General features: G+C 39.6%; 1 protein-coding gene across 4 annotated transcripts in view; it reads right to left on the bottom strand.

Annotated features, from left to right (window-relative positions):
* Positions 1-1122: 1122 nt before the first annotated feature.
* The window catches only part of LOC122557199 (ecto-NOX disulfide-thiol exchanger 2), a 223516-nt gene continuing 200770 nt past the window's right edge, over positions 1123-23868 (bottom strand). For all 4 annotated transcript variants that reach the window (XM_043704632.2, XM_087992083.1, XM_043704634.2 and 1 more), the window contains 3 exons: positions 18613-18718; positions 7679-7764; positions 1123-4830 (listed from right to left, as the gene is read on the bottom strand). In XM_043704632.2, coding sequence (XP_043560567.2) covers positions 4693-4830; positions 7679-7764; positions 18613-18718 — 330 coding nt within the window. In that variant the 3' untranslated portion in view covers positions 1123-4692. The remainder of the gene's footprint in view (positions 4831-7678; positions 7765-18612; positions 18719-23868) is intronic.

Raw genomic sequence — 23868 nt, 5'->3', positions numbered from 1 at the left:
TCCTGGGATAAGGGTGTCCAATATATTATTATGTTGGGAATTTGCTTTTAAAGTGCAAGTAAAATAGGTATATGGTTTCAATTTTGTGAAGAATTGCTCATTTACAGAGATTAGAAATGTATTTGAAAAAATTAACAAACTACGTAATTCCCAAAATAAAAGCATGTCACTTCATTCAAGTGTCGAGCAGATATCTGTGGGGTTAACTGATATGTTTACAAAGTGGAACTTTTATGGCAAAAGAAAGAGAACCAGGGCAGCTAGTGATTTGAGCTCAGTTGAGAAGAATCAGATCCCAGTTCAGGAGAATTAGATTCCAGTTCAAAATAACAGTCTAACAGAACAGGTTTTAGCTTGTGAAGTCTTCAATTTATGAGAGTTTATGGAGAAGTTTCCAATCTGTTAGAACAAGTCCGTTGGCCATCAAACCTGGAATGAGTCAGTCAAGTAAGAAATTAAAGACTTAGGAGGAACACTTTACTAGGATTGAGTATATGTAGGGAATATTGCTGGAAAACATGTTGAAACTTTGTTTTGTTGTTTCTGTTGAGGCCTTTTTGTTGTTTCTGTTGAGGCCTTTTGGTGTGATAAACTTGTGTACATTTGTCAAAAAATATTGGCAGTCACGTGAACATGCTAAGTGATGGGGTCTGTTAGCTCAGTTGGCTCGACGGTGTAGAGTGATACTAACAGCATGGCTGAAGTCAGACCCATAGTTAAAGCACTACCAGTCATATCTCTTAAATGACACAGCAGCCTTCTGGGACTATGACCTTTTAACCAACTGCTGAAATTAAATTTCTGATCTATGCAACCATGTTTCACTCAGTGATTGTCCACTATTACAGTACACTACTCCCACTTTCATTTGCTTAAAATCTCCTTCATTTCTCTCTTCTCCCAATTATGATCAAAGATCATCGACATGAAACCTTAATGGTTTCTCTTCTGCAGACTATGCCTGTTCTGCTGAGTGTTTCCATGACTTTTGTTCTTATTTCAGATTTCCAACATTTAGAGTTATTTATATTGGTTGTTAAATTAGTATTGATAAGGATATTTGAAAGCATAAGTCAGTTTATTAAGGAACTAATTTTCAAATCAAATGCAAAATAGAGATCATCCATTTAAATAATTTCTTTATTAAAATCCATTCTAATAAATCACAAAACAGGTCTGAAATACAACTTGCTAATCATTAGGACATCCTGCAAAATCATAAAGCACTCTGATATAATCCCTATCCCTGCTTTAAAATGTAATTGTAAAACTGCCAAGACACACAGAATACCTGTTTAACCAAAGTATCCCAGACAGTTGAATAAGGTTTTATTCCATGGGGAATAAATGATCATTCTATTTTCATGCATAACGTGTTCCTAAAATGATCAGAAACTTGCAAATATTAGTAATAATTCTCTGTACATTTTTTTTTGCTGTTGTAAATAATCAATAAATTTACCTAGAAGTAACAATCTATACATAACATTAGCTCTCAGTTGTAAACTTAGGTAAATCTCAGTTGTGGAATCTCACCCAAAAAGCTAATTAAATAACTATAAACAAACAATTTGGTTAAGAAAAACTGAATACAATATCATTAAGACAACTGTATTATTCAATTCAGTTGCTGAGTAAAAAAATTTATTTTGATTTTTCTCCTCTTTGTTGACGATAAAGATCTTTGCTAATGTCTGTATCTAATGGGAATGCTGTGGTGTCAAAGTAGTCACTGTTCAAAATTAGAATGATTTAGTATTTATGATGCTTTTCATAATCACAAGACGTCTGAAGCATTTTACAGCCTATTAACTTTTAATTTATGTATGGGGTGTTCTTGTAAGGAATTGTGCCAAATAAACTGCACATAGCAAGGCTTCACAAGAGCAGAGAGCTAAATAACGAGGTTACCAGTTTCTGCTAGTGACATTTTTATGCAATAAACATTACCCAGAAAAGTGAGGCTGGGTAGCAAATGGCAGGAAACCACTTTGCCTGGTGCATAAAGCAAAGCTCATTCCATTTCTCATATTTAAAAAGTGACTGACACATTAAGGGGAATCACAATGTGAGGGAGTAACAAACAGGGAGCAGGTTAAAATAGGTCATTAGGCTGAGAAGAGGTTTATGGAGTTTATACACTGACATAAAATTGTTTGGGACAAACAGCCTATTTCAGTGTTTTGGCTTTTCTGTAATATGTAATTTCGTACGTGTTTCAGCTAAGCAGCAATCAGGAGCAGGCTGATTGTTTTTCCTATCACTAGCCCAGAGATATGAAAGCCATGTGGGCTGCTCTGAAACCAGCAGAAATTAACCAATTTAGCACACAGCAGATCAAACCTGGAACCTCGTTAGCCTGTATAGTTCAGTCTCAAAAAATATATACACTGAAGTAATCTTCAAGTAATTTACTTAACTTTCAAATCCCTTGGTTTTCATTTTGCACCGCTGAGTAATAGACATACAAATAAACACTGCGCGTTATTAATCCTTCAAAGATCACAACAGTGATGGCATATTAAGATTCTACAGATCATTTGTGCCCAAAGAATACATAGAATACTTTACTGGAGATGTTCAGCTCCAAGTATTATTTTGTGCCAAAACTTGGCACTCTAATTATGAATCAACAGCACACAAAACAACATTGTTTCAACCAACAGTAAAGCAGATCAGACTTTTGAAATCAGAAGTGCAGCAAACTGCTACTGTCTATCATTTTATAGGAGTGATATAAAGCCTACAAGAGCAGAATGGATTCTCAGTTTCTTACAATATAACTAACCATAGGTGTTATGCCTATATCTTCAACCATAGTGACATAAAAACCAAGTATTAAAAACAAATAAGAACAGAAATTGCTGGAGAAACTCAGCAGGTCTGGCAGTATCCATGGAGGAAAAAACAACATTCATGATTTAAGTCCACTGATTCTTCAGAACAGTTATGAAGAAACGTCACTGGACTTGAAACATTAACTCGATTTTCTCTCCACAGACGTAGCCAGACCTGCTGAATTTCTTTAGCAATTTTGTTTTTTGTTTGTTTCAAATTTTCAGCATCTGCAGTTAATTTATTATCTCAAGTATTAAACTTTCGTAAAAAATAATTTCTCTAAAAATAAAACGTTTATCAATACAGTGAAACTGAGCTTGTACAAACGAGATATATTGTCCAAAACATGCTGCGAGATAAATTTGAGAGACAAGTTAGTGCAACTGGGATTAAAAAAATTACAGATGTAAACAATTCTGTCCCCAACTCTGTTTACTTTAATGTACAGTACTTCAGACTTATATATATGTTAACAACATTCGTATTTCTTCTTTTCAAACATGAATACTGGCACATGCTTCCCTAATTTTATCTTATAAACTAAAAATGGAACAGCCTTTTCTATGCTACGTTTGTATCTTCAGTAAAATACGTGTAGCTAATATTAAACCCAATCAGACCCATCCATTTATGGCAGTTGCATACCTTTAGAAATGGTATGACATGCTAACTGACATTTTCCATTTATCAGAGAGGATCAGGTGATATAAAAGCCATGTTTTTGTTCCAATTTTTTTATGTAATAGAATTTCAACCTGAAATCTTGCTACACGATGGAAGAACAGCCTGAAATTACGTCTCAACAAATGCTGCTTTTGACATATTTACTCAACTATAGACAAAAATGCATTTGCAGAACAGTATCCAATGGTGGATATTTATCATCATGCAAGGTGAACTAAGCTGCACAGACCAAAAATGTGCCAAGATTCATCGATTAGCTGATCTCAGCTGAGTCAGTGACAGTTTCATTTGACTTTGGTCACCCAACTAAGAAATTGGAAAAATCTGCCAAAATTCCAAGTAGATTCATTTGAAAAGTGCACTTGACGGGATGCTACATAAAGACAAAATTAAGTTCAGTGCAGGTACCCACTGCATTCGAATAGCCCATCATAACTCACCATCCTAACTATGACAAAGGATAGGGCTTTCAGAGAGAACAATGTGGAGCTCCCATAGTCTACAGACCAATTTCTGACTTTTCACAACCATGTTCAGGAGACATTAAGTGAGACGAAGGGAATGGAGAAAGGACCAGCCAGTTTTTAAAACACTGGAACTGAGCCATTGCGTAAAATAAATAAAATCAGTGGATTCTCAATAAACCTTTTAACTGGGGGTTTGAGGATGGATCAAAATAATTACTAGTGCTTTTTAATTTCCATTAGCATTTAACTGAGAGAAACTAGAACATTTCAAGCTTCTAAAGATATATGGAGACACCCCATTATGACAGCAAAACAAAAACAAATGTCTTGCAAGATGCATTACCTTTATAACATAGCTCAAATGGAGGAGAAACAGTGGTCTGATTAATGTGAGACCATGACTATGGAAAAAAGAATGCTTTGTAGATTTTTCACAGTTTAAGTTGCAACCTATTTACATTTCAGCAGTAATTTGGCTCATATTACTTTCATTTTCTACACCAACCATAATTGCACAGCAGAGTTTATTATCCAACAGTTAGGGGTTGAGAAACACAATTCTTTAAGCCGGTTTCCAAATGCAGCCTATATTGCTCAAGTTGATGATGTATTTTCTATTTTCTTTTTTAAAAAATCTACTTAATTGTAACAGTATGCAGCAGTATGGAGTAGTTCTGTAATCTTGTGAGTAACCACCAAGTTATTAGTTTTGGAGGGCCTTGATTCCATCAAAGCCACCAAATTTCCACCGTTTTTCCAAACTTGCACCAACGCCAGTTATCTCCTGCTGAAACACATGTTGAAGCCTTGACATGAGACCTTCTATTTCACTGGGAGAGATCTGAACAAAAAAAACAGATAGTAGTGACAGTTACTTGTTTCAAAAATGAGAAAACTATAGTACCCTCAGGATAATAAAGTGAGGAAAGGTTGACTGTAAAACAGCAACTCAGTTGATAGTATGATTTTAGAGGGTCTCAATATACCTCAGACATGAAGAATTCATGAGTTCAATCAAAAAATGAATTTAAATTGCCAATAACTGACTTTACAATGAATATATTCCATCAGGATAACAGTGCCTTGCACTGCTGAACTCCCATACTTCCCTGTGTTGCCACCTTCACTCACTTGTCCTATGCAGGCTCATCCTAAATTTTCCCACTCAAATGTCATCTTTCAGCCTGGGGTGTTACACAAAATTGCAAATGCGCTCCCAAGGACCTATATGAATACTTGTGCCAAAAATATACTCAAGTTAATCAGCAACACTACTAGGATCTACTAATGCCAAGAAATAATTCATATTTTGCAATCTTATGGACATGGCAAAATGTCTTAACTGATATTGAAGAACTGACTTTAATAAAACAAGTCCAATGAAATCAGGCTGTAAGAGCTGAATAGCCTATTCTTGTTCTCAAGTCCTATGTTCCTGTAAAATGCAGTAGAAACACAAACTCTAGAATTCTTACAAAACACGTTGGAGATGTTTTATCATTAAGGTGAAAGATAGCATTGCTGTAGAACATTCTTCTGCTTTAAGTATCCAGTTTCAACATTAAGCATTCCCATATCAAGTATGGAAAGAGGCACAACCAGAAAATATGTTTAATCTAATCTGTCTCATTGCCTCAGAAAATTACCTGCTGTGTTGTATAAGAGTGACATTTCTAAAATCTGCCATCAAGATATTTGTCGGGCCAAATATTGCTGTCAGAAAAGGGAAGCAGCCTACTTTTAAAAAGAGCTGTGTTGTGATTATCACAAAATAGTTTTACGTAGAATCTTTCTGTTCATAAGCCAAAGCAGAAATTCATTCCATCAGACTAACCTCCAATAAGTTGGCCTTAAAACCCTCTCCAGAAAAAGTATTTTTCCTCAGCTTTTTTTGCAAGACTTCCTGGCCCGTTACAAAGCAGGTGTTGGATTGCTTCCTACCTCTGGCAATGTTGATTGATCGCCTGAGGCTTGCAAATTTTGTGAACACCAATAGACAACTTGCCATCCTAATTCTAAGTTATTCGTCTTTAGACCTGGCTTCAATCCAACACTCCTCTGATGACATGCTGCGACTTAAAGTCACAGTTCCAGAAGCTACACTCTGTGGATAGAGATTTAAACCTGTAACATTAATAAATTTATAGCCCAGACATTTCAATCGCCATGAGAGATAAATGAGAGGAGGGTGGGGGTGGGGAGAAAGTAGCATAGAGTACAATAGTTGAGTGGGGGTGGGGATGAAGGTGATAGGTCAGGGAGGAGGGTGGGGGAAGGTAGCAAAGAGTACAATGGGTGGATGGGGTGGGATGAAGGTGATAGGTCAGAGAGGAGGGTGGAGTGGATAGGTAGAAAAGAAGATAGGCCGGTACGACAGGTCATGGGGACGGTGCTGAGCTGGAAGGTTGGAACTGGGGTGAGGTGGGGGAAGGGGAAATGAGGAAACTGGTGAAGTCCACATTGATGCCCTGGGGTTGAAGTGTTCCGAGGCAGAAGATGAGGCGTTCTTCCTCCAGGCATCTGGTGGTGAGGGAGTAGCTGTGAAGGAGGCCCAGGACCTCCATGTCCTCGGCTGAGTGGGAGAGGGAGTTAAAATGTTGGGCCACAGGGCGGTGTGGTTGATTGGTGCAGGTGTCCCAGAGATGTTCCCTAAAGCACTCTGCTAGGAGGCGTCCAGTCTCCCCAATGTAGAGGAGACTGCATCGGGAGCAACGGATACAATAAATGATATTGGTGGATGTGCAGGTAAAACTTTGATGGATGTGGAAGGCTCCTTTAGGGCCTTGGATGGAGGTGAGGGAGGAGGTGTGGGCGCAGGTTTTGCAATTCCTGCGGTGGCAGGGGAAAGTGGCAGGACGGGAGGGTGGGTTGTTGGGAGGCGTGGACCTGACCAGGTAGTCACGGAGGGAACGGTCTTTGCGGAAGGCGGAAAGGGGTGGGGAGGGAAATATATCCCAGGTGGTGGGGTCCATTTGGAGGTGGTGGAAATGTCACCTTGGATGCTGCCTGAACTGTTGTGCTTTTCCAACACCACTCTATTCCGGAATCTGGTTTCCAGCATCTGCAGTCATTGTTTTTACCAATTTCAATCGCCAGAGTGTCATTGGACAGCACAGTTTGGAATCTAGTTGTAGGATCATATGGAATCCCCGATGCAGTGGTCTGAGAGAACTGCTTGGGAAATTGAAACTTCCAATCGCTCCATACTACCTCTGATTCAACTCCACTGGACACTCGACAACCTCTGTGCATCCCCACACGTTAATCTGAGCCCCCCAGACCTGTCACTGCATGCCCCTAACCTACCCTAAGCATTCTAACATACCTGGCACCCTTCTCATCTCACCCACCTGATACACTAATCCCACAACCACCTAACATAACTACTCTTTTACAACAGCTGTCTAAGTGACTAACTGTACTGCTGGACATTTAAATCACACAAAACAGTACACTGACTGCTGCATGGGGTTTTACAGAATAATTGCTGTGTGCGAAACCAATTAGTGTATCTGACCAAAGATTCTTGATGCATTGAGAACCAATTCAACATCTACAGGATGAAGGTACCAGTAACTGTTTGCAGTCCCTAGGATGAATGGACTTGCTGTTGCTTTAACAAAATAGGAACATTGTGTAAATAACATTAGCTCACTAATCAGTCAATTAAAGTACCATTTCTAACTTACCTTTGCATCCAATCGCTGTAGATAAGAACATATATAATCTATGCTGGCTCCAAACGGGTGGACATGGAGGAATGTAGAAATTATACCTGCAATTAAAAAGTATGCTGTTTTTGGTGAAAAGTTAATTTTTTTTATTTTCACAATGTCCTGGCACAGATAAGGAAAGACACAACGATTCATTGTTACTACCTGCATGTTATGACAATAAGTTGGAATCCTGAAATACCATGGTTGTTTTTACCTCTTCATTTCAAAATGTGTTCTTAAAAGAGGATTGCGACAGAGGCAAAATAACTGCAGGTGTAAATTCATTGGTGACTGACAAAATTATTGTGTGGACTGAGGGATCTATTACCTAAAGGTGGCAAAGAAACTTCATACAGACTAAACTGTGATCACTTGAGATGACACCAACATTACAGCCTTCAAGGGTTTATCCTTGCATTTAAGCAAAATTTTATGTTTCTACATTAGTGTTGATACCTAATTTTTTTTTTAAGTTAACAAGAATATGTCTTACAAGGAACTTACAGCAATAGATTGAAATAAATTAATCATTCTATAAGTTCATAAGTGGATAACATGGCCAAGATGACCTGTGGCATGCTTGCCTTCATTGGTCAGGACACAGAGTATAAAAATTGGCAAGTCATGTTGAAGCTGTATTGAACCATAGTTAGGCTACATTTGGAATATTGTGTTCACTTCTGGTCACCAGAAGGTTGTGGAGGCTTTGGAGAGGGTGCAGAAACAGTTTACCTGAATGTTCCTAGTCTGGAGAATATTAGCTATGAGCAGAGATTAGACAAACTTGGTTTGTTTCCACTTGAACATTGCAGGTTGAGGGGCAGCCTGATAGAATTTTACAAAATTAGAGAGGCATGGATAGAAAGGATGATTGGGGTCTTTTTCCCAGGGTAGAAATGTCCATTACTAGGGACCATATGTTTAAAATAAAAGTGGGCAAGTTTAAAGAAGTTGAGAGAGGCAAGCTTTTTTTCAAGAAACACAAAGGATGGTAAGTGCCTGAAATGTGCTGCCAGAGGTGGTGATATTGGTGAATATAACAGCAAAGTAAGAGCCATCTTGACAGATATATGAATATGCAGGAAATAGAAGCATCCGGACCACATGGAGACAAAAGGTTTTTGGATTAGAAGGGCATCATTTGTCCATGCAGTCTTGGTGCCCAAAGGGCCTGTTCCACTGCTGTACTGTTCTTTGTTCTTTATTAATCTATTTAACAAAGGTTTGACTTCTGGGTTACTTTCATTTGAGTCACACAAATTTAAAAGGGGACATAAGCAGTTATATTAATCCAATGAATTTACTGGAGAGATACTGAGTGATTGTGGCACACAGTCAAATGTTTCCTGAACTCACTGCCTATGATTATTCGAGCAACATTGAAGAAATCATAGATGGCTCGGGACTATGTCCCAGTAAGATGCATTCTTTCCAGGAAGAGGGCAAATTCTTGGGGAATAAGGATGAACAATGGTGAAACAAATTTAAGGTAATCATCTAAACATTAGCTTTATCTCAGAATTTTCTCTCCAATAACTTCAACTATCAATCTGAATGCGCACTGAATTACTTGAGTTAAAATATCGCTACTTTGTCCAGTTTGTATTCTACAGATTTTATTTGTTACAATTAGAGAAACTATAAAACATTATTGTGGGAAAACAGCTAAGTTGCATGAGAAACTGCTGGAAAAACTTAGGAGGTCGGGCAGCATCTGAGAAGAAAAATCAAGTTAATGTTTCAAGTCCAATGATTCTTCATCAGAACACAGCTGCTTCAGCGATCTCCCTTTAATACAACTCCATGTTTCCTCCGTTATTAAACATTGTAACTTTGGACGAGGGCGTTTATTTACTGCCAACTTATTTTGCTGCTGTAGACTCAAGCAACAAATTATTTTTGACCTACGTAAAACTCAGATGGAAAGATCTTTCGAATTTGTCCGACAAACAATTGTTTCTCATTGAGCTGATTATTTTTGAAAAAAGTAGCAATAAATAAAGTGAATTAAAACTGAATATGCTTTTCATTTTTATTTGTAATACATTGTCCTTTAGTATTAATTAGAAGCTAGAAGATAGAACCACATTGATCAAAAGGTCTGATGTTCTATTACTGTTCATGTTTTTGCAATCTGTGCATCGGACTGCCACTAAATTTTATTCATTTCCATTTCTTAATGATGTTAAAATTAAAAAACTTACAACAGAATATGCATGAGTAGTTTTTTAATCTATGTGAAAGCAGCTTCAAGAACAGCTCAACATAATCGTTATTTATGGCTCTACAACTTAGGAGGAATTCAATTATTGTGTATAAACTATAGTGAACATTTCTTAATATTTCTCCTTTCTTTGTCAATTGCAAGTATTTTTAGGTTTTGTTGTGATGACGGAACAATTTACTTTGGTAAAGGTAACGCTTCTACAAATGTTGTATAAAAAAGCACAATATTGTAAACTGTAAATTTTCATTTCTCTGCCACAAAAGGCTGTGCAATTGGAGCTTTAAAAATTGAGGGAGATTGTTGTCAAATTAGAGTATCAATAGATAAGTGAGAAGGTGAAAAAATGGATGTATGGAAATGGTGTCAGTTACAATCTAATTGAATGCTGCAAAAGGCTCACGGAGCTTAAAGGCATTCTCCTGTTCTTTATAAGCTGATATTTAGTAATGATCAAGTCACATTTGGAGTAACAGTGGACAACTTGGAGAGAATTCACCAAGTTAGGTAAGTAGCAAAAAGTTGTAGTATTAAACGACTCCAGATAGTGAATTCAGTTTCTAGGAAGAATGGTGCAGATGATGTCCAAAGAATGAAAGGCCAGTCAGCCTAACGTTAATGGGAGAAAAGCATTGAAATCTTTACTACAGGAGAGAATAGAAGAACATCCATAAATGAGAAATAAAGAAATATCTACATGAATTTCAAAGGGGAAGATCTTTCTCAACTAACATTATTGAGGTGGTAACAATGGTATTGTACATAGAAATTTGTATGTATTTGCAAAAGGCTTCGAAGAAAGTGCCCCATAACAAACTAATAAGGTTGAGAATGTGGAATCAGAGAATCAGTGGCAGGTGCATTGTTCACTGGCTTCAAGATAGAAAGCAGAGTTGAGTTAAAGGGGTGGTTATTCTGAGTGGCAGATGGTGGCAAGTGGTATTTTACACGAGTCATAGCTGCTTACAATTTATGTTAACGATTTATACTTCGAATTATATTTCTTTGGACAATGCCAGTAGTCAATACTGAGGAGGGCTGCAATAATCTACAAGAATTAACAAACTGCAAAATGATCAAACTTGACAAATATTTCAATACAAGTAAACATGAGGTAGTTGGTATATTTTAGTAGAAGAAAGAAGAGGTTGTGTTACTCGAATGTTGCAAATCTAGATGGGTAAAAGTATTAAAGGGATCTCTAAGTATTTATGTATCAGTCATAAACTCTTGCCACAATTTAACTAAAGGAATAATAAAGGCAATATAAGCACAAGGCTTTATTTTAAGAGTATACCTGTTGTAGCTTCACAGGTTCTGGATAAAGGGGTACCAGTACCTGAGATATGGAGAAATTTCTTCTCTCAGAGGATTGATTCTCTTTGGAACTCCTTTCCACAGAGAGCTGTGGACATAGAGTCCTTGTATATATTTAAGACTGAAATAGAAGATTGATCAGTAGAGGATTCAAGGATTATGGGGAAAGGGCAAGAACATGGATGTGAGGAATGTCAGATCAGCAATAGCCCTATTGAATGGCAGAGCCGGCTCGCTGGGCTGAACATCCTACTCCTGTTCTTATTTCATCTGGTCTTTCTCCAAAGCATAAAAATAATCTCTCTTTTTGCCATTTAATCTGTCACCACAGATCTTTCTCAATCCCTTAACTGCAATACTTTTCTTTCCACCTTTCTCAAGGATTTTTCGTAATTCACATCTGAGAGTTGGATTGCAGAAAGTCATTTCTTGCAACCATTACTCAAAGAACTGTTCCCCATTTCCTTCCCCATTCCATTGAAGTTACTTTTGAATGCATTTCCCAATGAGATTGGGAACGTCCGTCGAGCAAACTCATGTTAGTTGTCAAATCGTCCATTTCCATTGAAGATGGGGATGTGAGCTTCACTGGTGGGGTTAGCATTTATTGCCCATCTTTCATTGCACTTCAGGTGGTGGTTAGTGTGGGTACAACCACAGTGCTATTAGGGAAGGAGTTCCAGTATTTTGACCAAAGGACACTCAAAGGAATAGCAGTACATTTCCAAATCAGGATGAAGAATGACTTGCAGAGGAACTTGAAGGTGGTGATGTTTCATGTACTTGCTATCCTTGTCATTTTGGATGGAAGTGGTTGTGTGTTCAGAGGGTCCTACTTAAGGAGCTTTCCTGAATGTTTGCAGTGCATCTTATAGATGGTGCATAGTACATATTCAGTGGTGGAAGGAGTGAATTTTGAGGATGTGGTGCCAGTCAAGCTGCCTGCCTTATCCTGGAAGATGCTATAGTTTAAGTGTTGTTGGAGCTACACTCATTCAGGGAATTGGAGGATATTCCATTACATTCCTGATTGTGCTTTACAGATGGTTGGCAGGATTTTGGGATATGGTAGGTGAATTATTCATTGCAGGAATCCAAGCCTATAACCTGTTGTTGTTGATATACTATTTATATGGCTGGTCTAGTTCTGTTTCTGCTCAATGGTAACCCTCAGGATTTTAATAGTGGGAGATGCAGTAATAGGAACACAATTGAACACTGCAGAGCAATACTGAAGTTGTTTTTTTGTTGGAGATGGTCACTACATAGTATCTGTATGGCTCAAATATTACTTATTATTTATTAACCACAGCCTGGCTATTGTTCAGATCTTCCTGCATTTGGACATTGAGCTTCTCAGGTATTGAAGTAATCAAAGTGATGCTGAATGTTATGCAATAATTAATTTATTTAACCAAGGAGGGAGTAAATTAAATGACAGTTTGACAGAACACACTATTTTGATAAATTTGGGGGCAAACTTCCTTAATTAACCCGGTGTATTAGGACTAAGGCTTTACTTCATGGGAGGAAATTCAGGAAACTGAAACTTCTTTTGATTAAAGAAGAACAGGAGGAAACAATAATCCAATGTTTTAAAATAAGAAGGGATTTGCTATGTAAACACAGGCATACTATTTGGATTGTAAGTGTAAAACCAGGGACCTGGGTATAAAATTGTTGAAATTGGAAACTCTGGGGATGGGGAGTCCTGAAGAAGGGCTTATGCCTGAAACGTCGATTCTCCTGTTCCTTGGATGCTGCCTGACCTGCTGCGCTTTTCCAGCAGCACATTTTTAAACTCTGGGGATGGGGTCAGGATCAATGGAATCAGATTCTTAACACCAATTCAAAAATTCCGTGGAGTCTTCCCAACTCCATAAAAATACAATCCAATCCATCAATCTAAGGGTGGTACATAATAGAGCACCACCTCAATTCAGCACTGGACTGTAAACTGAGATTATATGCTCAAGATTACGTAACAAAGAACATGTGGGAGAAAGGAGTTAGATGCCTGTCCTACCTTTAAAGTCTAGAATTAGGGGTTACAGAGTAAAGGATTGCCCAATTGGGAGTGAGCAGAAGAGTGATGTCTTCAGTCAATGGTTGTGAATCTTTGGAATACTTTACACAAGAGCTTGTGTTTAAGCAAAAGTGCAGTACATTTTGAGATAATATGGAAATCAAGCAATGTAGCAGGAAGATGGAATTCATGAAGCAGATCAGCTATGATCTTAGTGAATAATGAAGCAGACCTGAGGGGAAAATGACCAACCCCTATGCCTTACATTTTCATCAGCACTGTCAAATCTAATGTCATGTCTATCAATGATCTTGACCTCCTTCCACCTATCGCATTTCCCCTCCCCCAAGTCTCTCCTCCCTACCTTTTATCTTAGCCTGCTGGACACACTTTCCTCATTCCTGAAGAAGGGCTTATGCCCGAAATGTCGATTCTCCTGTTCCTTGGATGCTGCCTGACTTGCTGCGCTTTTCCAGCAACACATTTTCAGCTATCAATGATCACACCAAGGGATAGCACATATATGAGCAACACAAAGGACGGATACAAGCATGGATTTATGGTAGGTTCAAGGATTGTTAGTAGCACTAAGCAGCTTGGAGCTATCTTGAACATGCTTAGACCCTGCAAAAATCTCAATGAAGAAACAGGTTAGGAACATTGAGTAAGGTACACTCATTACCTATCAGAGACCTGTCAACGCTCCCATTGCCTGTCTGGGACCTATCAGATTTCCCCCTTGCCTAGCCACTTCTGACAGCAATTCAGCGTCAAACAGTTTGGTGAGGGACTGGAGTCATACATGGGACCAGACTGATATAGGACAATGAGTTTTATTCCCACATGGACTAGTTACGTTTTCACAATTATCCAACAGACTTTCAATCATCTTTACTGAGACCATCATTTTATTTCGTAATTTTGTTTTGCTGAATTTAAATGATCAATTGAACAGTGTTTGGATTTAAACTGGTTTTCTCTGAGGTACTGCTCCTGCAATATAACCAATACAATACTGTACTCAAATATGGATTTCGAGGCCCTGTAGCAGCATAAAGGTGTGTCCATATATTTACACTGTTCCAACTTAATACTAAGCAGCTAAAAGGGCCTTTCTGTTCCCAAAATTATGTTGTCTAAAAGGTCTCATGTACAATTTGGTATAAAGTGTGGGTATAAAGGATAAACTATTACACATAGGATGGCATAGGACAGAGAGATGACAATACATAACATGTCACACATGGAATAACAGGCTCCTTATTTTAACCCCTCCTTTGACTAAACTTTCATCTGATTGGATTCCAATGAAGTGACTTGGGCATTTTACTATTTTAAAGGCACTGCATCAATGTAGCTTCTCATGTGATGCCATTCTGGCATGTTTGCCTCTTATCCGAACCATCTTCCTCTACCTTCTGTACCCTATAAATTCCACAAGCTGTTAAAATGAAAGTTTTCTGTCACCTAAACCACTACTTTTTCTTTCCCTTGCCTATGCTAGTACTCTTTTCAGCCTTCTACAGTGGCTCATAGGTTTTCTATAAGAAAGCAATCTCATACCACACAGATTGAAGACAGAGCGTGGTCTTGTGGCAAAGCAGAATCTAAGGCTGGAGAAATGGAGATTTATTATTGTATCATGTCACAGCAGGATGGTAGAGGATGAACTAGATGGACCTTGGTCTTTAGTCACCTCACAATATCCAAGCTATGAGGAAATTAGTTAACATTCTCCTCTCTATAATTTATACATTGGACTTGTATTGGGTTATTTACATAGAACATAACAGCGCAACACAGGCCCTTCGGTCCTCGATGTTGTGCCGACCTGTGAAAGCAATCTGAAGCCTATCTATCATGCAGTATTCCATTTTCATCCATATGTTTATCCATGACTATATAAATGCCCTTAAGTTGGCGAGTCTACTACTGTTGCAGGCAGTGCATTCCACACACCTACTGCTCTGAGTAAAGAAACTACCTCTGACATCTGTCCCACATCTATCACCCCTCAATCTAAAGCTATGTCCCCTTGTGTTAGTCATTACCATCTGAGGAAAAAAGCTCTCACTGTCCACCCTATCTAACCCTCTGATTGTTTTATATGTCTCAATTAAGCCATATCTCAACCTTCTCTGTACTGAAAACACCCTCAAGTCCCTCAGACTGTCCTCATAAGACCTTCCCTCCATACCAGGCAACATCCTAGTAATCTCCTCTGAACCCTTTCCAAAGCTTCCACATCCTTCCTATAATGTGGTGACCAAAACTGTTCGCAAGACTACAAGTGCGGCCACACCAGAGTTTTGTACAGCTACAGCATGACATCGTGGCTCCGAAACTCAATCCCTCTATCAATAAAAGCTAACACACTGTATGCCTTCTAAACAGCCCTATCAACCGTGGGTGGCACAGTGGCTCAGTGGTTAGCACTGCTGCCTCACGGTGCCAGGGACCCAGGTTCGATTCCAGCCTTGGCAACTGTCTGTGTGGAGCTTGCACATTCTCCCCGTGTCTGCGTGGGTTTCCTCTGGGTGCTCCGGTTTCCTCCCACAATCCAGAGATGTGCGTGCCAGGTGAATTGGCCATACTAAATTTCCCATAGTGTTAGTTGCATTAGTCAGGGGAAATGGGTCTGGGTGGGTTACTCTTTGGAGGGTCGGTGTAGACGTGTTGTTTCCATCCTGTAAGGGAATCTAATCTAACCTGGGTGGCAAATTTGAGGGATCCATGTACATGGACACTGAGATCTCTTTGCTCATCTACACTACCAAGAATCTTACCATTAGCCCAGAACTCTTATTCCTGTTGCTCCTTCCAAAGTAAATCACCTCACACTTTTCTGCATTAAACTCCATTTGCCACCTCTCAGCCCAGCTACGCAGCTTATCTATATCCCTCTGTAACCTACAACATCCTTCAGCACTATCCACAACTCCACCGACCTTCGTGTCATCTGCAAATTTACCAACCCATCTTTTTATGCCCTTATCTAGGTCATTCATAAAAATGACAAACAGCAGTGGTCCCAAAACAGATCCCTGCGGTACATCACTAGTAATTGAACTCAAGGATGAACATTTCCCATCAACCACCATCCTCTGTCCTCTTGCAGCTCGCCAATTTCTGATCCAAATCGCCAAATCACCCTTAATCCCATACCTACGTATTTTGTGCCATTGCCTACCATGGGGAACTTTATCAAACACCTTACTGAAATCCAAGTACACGACATCAACTGCTTTTCCCTCATCCACCTGTTTGGTCACCACCTCAAAGCACTCAATGAGGTTTGTGAGGCATGACCTACCCTTCACAAAACTGTGTTGACTATCCCTAATCAAATTATTCCTCTCTCGATGATTATAAATCCTATCCCTTATAAACTTATCCAAAACTTTACTCACAACCCAAGTAAGGCTCACTGGTCTATAATTAGCAGCATTGTCTTTACGCCCATTCTTGAGCAAGGGGATAATATTTGTTATCCTCCAGTCTTCTGGCACTATTCCTGTAGATAATGATGACATAAAGATCAAAGCCAAAGGCTCTACAATCTGCTCCCTGATTTCGCCGGGAACATACCGAATAAGGTGGGTGAACTTGCAGCATGGGTTGGTAACGGGAATTCGATGTTGTGGCCATTTCGGAGACATGGGTAGAGCAGGGACAGGAATGGCTGTTGCAGGTTCCAGGATTTAGATGTTTCAGTAAAATCAGAGAAGATGGTAAAAGAGGGGGAGGTGTAGCATTGTTAGTCAAGGACAGTATTATGGTAGCAGAGAGGACGTTTGAGGACTTGTCTACTGAGGTAGTATGGGCTGAGGTTAAAAACAGATAGGATCAAGGAAAACCCTATAGGTACATCAGGAATAAAAGAATGACTAGAGAAAGATTAGGGCCAAACAAGGATAGTGGTGGGAAGTTGTGCGTAAAGTCAGAGGAGATGAGGAAGTGATAAATAAATATTTTTAATCAGTATTCATACCGGAAAAGATTATGTTGTCGAGGAGAATACTGAGATACAGGCTACTAGATTAGACAGGATTGAGGTTCACAAGGAGGAGGTATTAGCAATACTGGAAAGTGTGAAAATAGGTAAGTCCCCTGGGCCAGATAGGATTTATCCTAGGATTCTCTGCGAAGTCAGGCAGGAGATTGTAGAGCCTTTGGCTTTGATCTTATGACAATACCAGTGCATCACCACCTCCTGATATAGAGGTGGAAGTAGTTTGGCTTTACAATGGAGAGGAAAGGTCAGGCAGCATCCAGGGAACAGGAGAATCGACGTTTCGGGCATAAGCCCTTCTTCAGGAATGAGGAAAGTTTGTCCAGCAGGCTAAGATAAAAGGTAGGGAGGAGGGACTTGGGGGAGGGGCGTCGGAAATGTGATAGGTGGAAAGAGGTCAAGGTGAGGGTGATAGGTCAGACTGGGGTGGGGGCGGAGAGGTCAGGAAGAAGATTGCAGGTTAGGAAGGCGGTGCTGAGTTCGAGGGATTTGACTGAGACAAGGTGGGGGGAGGGGAAATGAGGAAACTGGTGAAATCCGAGTTCATCCCTTGTGGTTGGAGGGTTCCTAGGCGGAAGATGAGGCGCTCTTCCTCCAACCGTCGTGTTGTGGTCTGGCGATGGAGGAGTCCAAAGACCTGCACATCCTTGGTGGAGTGGGAGGGGGAGTTCAAGTGTTGAGCCACAGGGTGGTTGGGTTGGTTGGTCCGGGTGTCCCAGAGGTGTTCTCTGAAACGCTCCGCAAGTAGGCGGCCTGTCTCCCCAATATAGAGGAGGCCACATCGGGTGCACGTCGCTTCTCCTGTTCCCTGGATGCTGCCTGACCTACTGCGCTTTTCCAGCAACACATTTTCAGCTCTGATCTCCAGCATCTGCAGACCTCACTTTCTCCCCAATAGAGAGGAAACCCAACCTGGCTAAACAAGAATTTGAGGCAGAAGTGTGGTGCTGGAAAAGCACAGCAGGTTAGATAGCATCCGAGGAGCAGGAGAGTCGATGTTTTGGGGATAAGCCCTTCATTGGAAATATTCAAATTCTGAGTTTGCACACCATCTGATGCAGTAGCTAGGGAGTGGGATGAAGTCCCTATTTCTTATGATCTTATGTTTAGAGGGCATGGAAATCAATCATCTGTTCAAAATTGCAGTATAATAGTAATCGATTCAGTGTTGACAGCAATTTATCTTTATTTAATGAACATTAATATTCTAATTTGTTAATTGGTCATCAGCATGATGCACACTATGGTAAATTTCTGTTCTGTTTTATAAACAAAAACACATCTTTGAGTTGACAAAAATACTGTGCAATCCTAGAAGTGTCCCTTACCCACAAGTAGCGCTTCTCTTTCTGATCGAACAGGCCCTGTGATGACTCTATCCATTTCGCCATCCTTCTCTTGACTGGAACCTAGTACTATATATCCTGTGTTGTTCTGCGGGAGAGTGAAAGTTAAGTCATTAAACATTGCTTAGCTGACATTAAAACAATTTCAATTCCCACATTAGTCCATAAAAAGTCCAATTGTCCATTAATCTACCACCAGAAAACAACAACAATGTCAGAAAAGGTCAGTTGACACCTGGGAGCTCCCAATTATAGCAATGAACATGCTAACATAGAAAGGAACTTGTTTAATCTTTCTACATAACAATCAAATTGAGAATTTGTTATAAAGGCAATAACATTTTTATAAACAACAGCTGGAGAAGGGAATAACAGAAAATTAAACCTTATCTGAAAAGTTTTGGATCATTACTATTAGAATCAGAGGTGTATAATGTTATGAAGAATAGTAGTAAGTCTGAGGATTGTGAGTTACTGTGAAACAGACCAAGCCCCCTTCAAATATATCAGAGATAGCCCAGACCCCAACTTTTATCTTATTTAAAGGCAAGTGAAAGGTGTTGTGTCCCAGAAGTAAGTTGGCTGGTTACACCACTTGGCTTTAAGCAAAACACATTTTATTCTTATCCCATAGCTAAAATACAAAAAAAAAGGAAGAATTGAAATGACTTAACTCTATTGGAAAATTACAATGCAATACAGGCCCTTCGGCCCTCAATGTTGCACCGACCTATAAAACTAATCTGAAGCCCTTCTAACCTACACTGTTCCATTTTCATCCCTATGTTTATCCAATGACCATTTAAATGTCCTTAATGTTGGCGAGTCCACCACTGTTGCAGGCAGTGCGTTCCATACCGCTACTACTGAGTAAGAAATTACCTTTGACATTGGTCCTATATCCATCACCCCTCAATTTAAAGCTATGTCCCCTCGTGCTAGCCACCTCCATTCAAGGAAAAAGGCTCTCACTGTCCACCCTATCGAACCCTCTGATTATCATATACCTCTCAACCTTCTCTTTAATGAAAACAGCCTCAAGTCCCTCAGCCTTTCCTCATAAGACCTTTTCTCCATACCATGCAACATCCTAGTAAATCTCCTCTGAACCCTTTCCAATGTTTCCACATCCTTCCTATAATACAGTGACTAGAACTGTACGCAATACACCAAGTGCGGCCGCACCAGGGTTTTGTACAGTTGCAGCATGACCTTATGGCTCCGAAACTCAATCCCTCCACCAATAAAAGCTAACACACCGTTTGCTTTCTTAACAGCCTTATCAACCTGGGTGACAACTTTAAGGGATCTATGTACATGGACACCGAGGTCTCTCTGCTCATCTACACCGCCAAGAATCTTACCATAAGCACAGTACTTATTATTCCTGTTGCTCCTTCCAAAGTGAATCACCTCACACTTTTCCGCATTAAACTCCATTTGCCACCTCTCAGCCCAGCTCTGCCTCTGTGTCCCTCTATAACCTGCAGGATCCATTGGCATTATCCACAACTCCACTGAGCTTAGAGCCATCCACAAATTTACTAACCCATCCTTCAGTACCCTCATCCAGATTATTCATAAAAATGACAAACAGCAGAACCCCAAAACAGATCCTTGTGGTACACTAATAGTAACTGAACGCCAGGATGAACATTTCCCATCAACCAGCACCCTCTGTCTTCTTTCAGCTAGCCAACTTCTGATCCAAACCACTAAAACACTCTCAATCCCATGCCCCCATATTTTGTGAAATAGCCTACCATGGGAAACTTTATCAAACTCCTTACTGAAATCCATATACACCACATCAACCACTTTACCCTCATCCACCTGCTTGGTCACGTTCTCGAGATTAAATAACTTATTAATTCTACTATAACCAGCAACTGCTCCAAAGTCATAATATCCCATAAACACATCCTTGGCAAAGACAAATTCAGTGAAATAGATTGTCTCATGTGCAATTCTGGCAGCAGAGAGAACTCCAGCTTTTAGCTGTAACAAAGAGTGAGGGATACAGCTTCTGAAAGAAAACTCAGCAACTACTGAAAGCTAAACTAAAACTCTGATTCTCTGTGACCCTGACTTCATCCGTTCATGCTGCTTCTATTGTTCCAACGTTTTTAAAAACCCTGAGGCCTCACAAGCTGTTTACTTTATTGGCTTGGAGCAGATTGCTTGATACCTGTCTCAACCAGTCTTCATAAAAACTAAGGACAAAATATACCTCTTAAAGCCATTGTATTGTCAGAATGCTTCAGAAACCAGCAAAAACCCACCAAAAACGCGACAAAAAGTAAACAAAAATGAGTGTAAACTAGCCAGTAACATAGAAACAGAAGAAACTATATAAAAAAGATGGTAGCTGAAGTAAACATTAGTCCCTTAGAAGCAGCAACATTATAATAGAACGTGAGGAAATGGCAGAGATATTGAACAAGTATTTTGGGCAAGACTTTTGTGGAGGAGACAGGAAGGTCAAGTCAGGAAACATCTGATCTGATCAACCTATTTCCTTTAAAAGATTCCCACCCAAGATATATATTTAATCTGGGGAGGCAGAGACAAAATGGAACAAAAGCAGAACAAAATGGAACAAAAACTGAAGTTGCTGAAAAAAATTTAGCCAGGTCTGACAGCAACTGTGGAAAGAAATCACATCTGATGAAGGGTCTCTGGACTTGAAACACTAACTATGATTTCTTTCCACAGATGCTGCCACATCTGCTGAGTTTTTCCAGCAATTGCTGCTTTTTTTTTTAAAGATTTCCAGCATCTGCAGTTCTTTCAGTTTTTTTTTGTTTAGAGATAGAAAGGAGTTAGGATTGCCACCTCAGGAAAGAGGCCCAAGACATCATAGGTGGATAGCCAAGTCACCAGGATAGAAGGCCGAAATCCATTTGCTGGGACATTGGGCATTCTTTTATGATGAATGTCATTGCTGACGTTCCCTCCCCGATACTCCATATCCTCATACTCCCATGTCATCTTCCCTCCATAGTCACACACCTATTAGTATCTACAACAGACAAAGCTCAGAATATCTTTTAAAAAGTACACTAAATATTAGCACTATCAAGGCATTATCAGTTTTTTTTTTAAATAAGGTAATTGTAACTGACAAAACTCTCATCAAGAAAATTAATTCAACAAATATAAATCTTTTGACGTGGTCAGTTATAAAAAATATTTATCGACATGCAAAACCAAAGACATATAGTCTTTCAAAGACCCATAATACTGTCAAAATGTGAATGCATGTCCTTGCTGCAATAAATAAATTGGCCTTTTCAGGACTCACTTGTTTGACAGAAAGGCAAATGAAATGTTCGCATTCATTTCAACTAAGTTAGAATACAAGAGCAGAGATATACTGCAGAGGCTGTATAAGACCCTGGCCAGACAGCATTTGAAACATTTTGGGTCATGCATCTAGGGATGAATGTGCTGGCATTAGACGGGATCCAAAGAAGGTTGGCAAGAATGATCTCGGGAAGGGCTTGTAATGTGAGGAACATTTGAGGACTCTGGGCCTGTATTCAATGGAGCTTAGAAGAATGGGGGGGGGGGGGGGGGGGATCTCATTGAAACTTACAGAATACTGAGAGATCTGGATAGAGGGGATGTAGAGAAAATGTTTCAACTTGTCATAAAGACCAGGACACAAAGGAACAGTCTCAGAGTAAAGGGACGACCCTGAAGGACTTAGGTGAGGAGGCATTTCTTCAGTAAGAGGCCAAGTAATTGAGTGTATTTACATTTTTTGCATTAGATTCCCTACAGTGTGGAAAAAGGCCCTTCAGCCCAACCAGTGCACACCGACCCTCCAAAGAGTAACCCACCCAGACCCATTTCCCTCTGACTAACGCACGTAACACTATGGGCAATTTATCATGGCCAAATCACCTGCGCTGCACATCTTTGGACTGGGGAGGGAGCCGGAGCACCCGGAGGAAACCCACGCAGACATGGGGAGAATGTGCAAACTCCACACAGGCTGGAGTCAAACCTGGGACCCTGGTGCTGTGAGGCGGCAGTGCTAACTACTGAGCCACCCACAAAGATGGATAGGTTCTCGATTATAAGTGGATCAAAGGTTATGGGGAAAAGGCAGTAGAATGGGGTTGAGAAGCACATAAGCCATGATTGAATGGTGTAGACTTGATGGACTGAATGGCCTAATTCTGCTCCATATTTTATAGTCTTTTAATAGCCAACCATGAATTCATAATAGCCCCAGCTAAAATAAATCCCAAGAAAAATCAACAATGGAATCTATATAAATGAAACCCCAGATAGATTTCAAAAGCTGGAATAATAATTTCATTTCCAGTTCAAAGCAGATTGCCTGTCGATCAATATAGAGTACAGCTGCTTACTTTCCTTTCTTAAATATAACAGCAGAGTCAATGGTTCACTGTACGGATTCTATGATTTCTAAAAATCATTAGAACTTTAAGAATCAGTTCAATACATGACAAAAGAGTTTCCCCAGTATATATTTTTAACATTTTCAAATGGATTTTGGTACTTGCTTCTTTGGAAAAAGTATTGTGATGCATATCAACGTAAGTAATGATGATTAATTTAATGATCAGCTTCTGAAATACTCATCTTTGTGATGGAGTCAGCAAGGGCAGGATTGCGGAATGCAGGGTTACTTACTACACCCTATCCAGGGGCTATAAAAATCCCATAGAAGTGGTAATGACAATCCAAGAATTGGGACCTGCCTGCAATGGTAAAATCTCCCTGCCTCTGTTCTTAAACTGAGTAACGTATCCAAGTTTCCTGATGAAGGAGCAGTGGTCCAAAAGCTAGTGTTTTCAAATAAGCCTCTTGAACTATAACCTGGTGTCGTGTGACCTTGTCCAACCCAGTCCAACACCAGCACCTCCACATCATGAGAAATATACAGAGGTAGCAATGAGATACAGACAAGTTAAGTCAGTTGATAGTAAGATGGTAATGGATTACCATCCTGGCAAGTGCAATATTACTTGCTTTAGTTATAAAAATACAAAAGCAGAATAGTTTTTAAAGGCATGAAACTGTAAATTTTGAATCTCAGAAGGACATAGATGTACTCAAACAAGGAGCTCAGAAAGTTAGGATGCAGGTACAGCATACAATTAGGAAGGCAATTGGCATGTTGGCCTTTCTTACAAGGGGTTGAAGGACAAGATGCTAGACATTGTATTTCTATTGTGTAGGGCTTTGATCAGATGAGACTTG

Source organism: Chiloscyllium plagiosum, unplaced genomic scaffold (genome assembly GCF_037043375.1).
Source record: "Chiloscyllium plagiosum isolate Xiang-an unplaced genomic scaffold, Cpla_swu_hap1 HiC_scaffold_11, whole genome shotgun sequence".
NCBI lineage: Eukaryota > Metazoa > Chordata > Chondrichthyes > Orectolobiformes > Hemiscylliidae > Chiloscyllium > Chiloscyllium plagiosum.
This window is presented reverse-complemented; position numbering and strand designations above follow the sequence as displayed.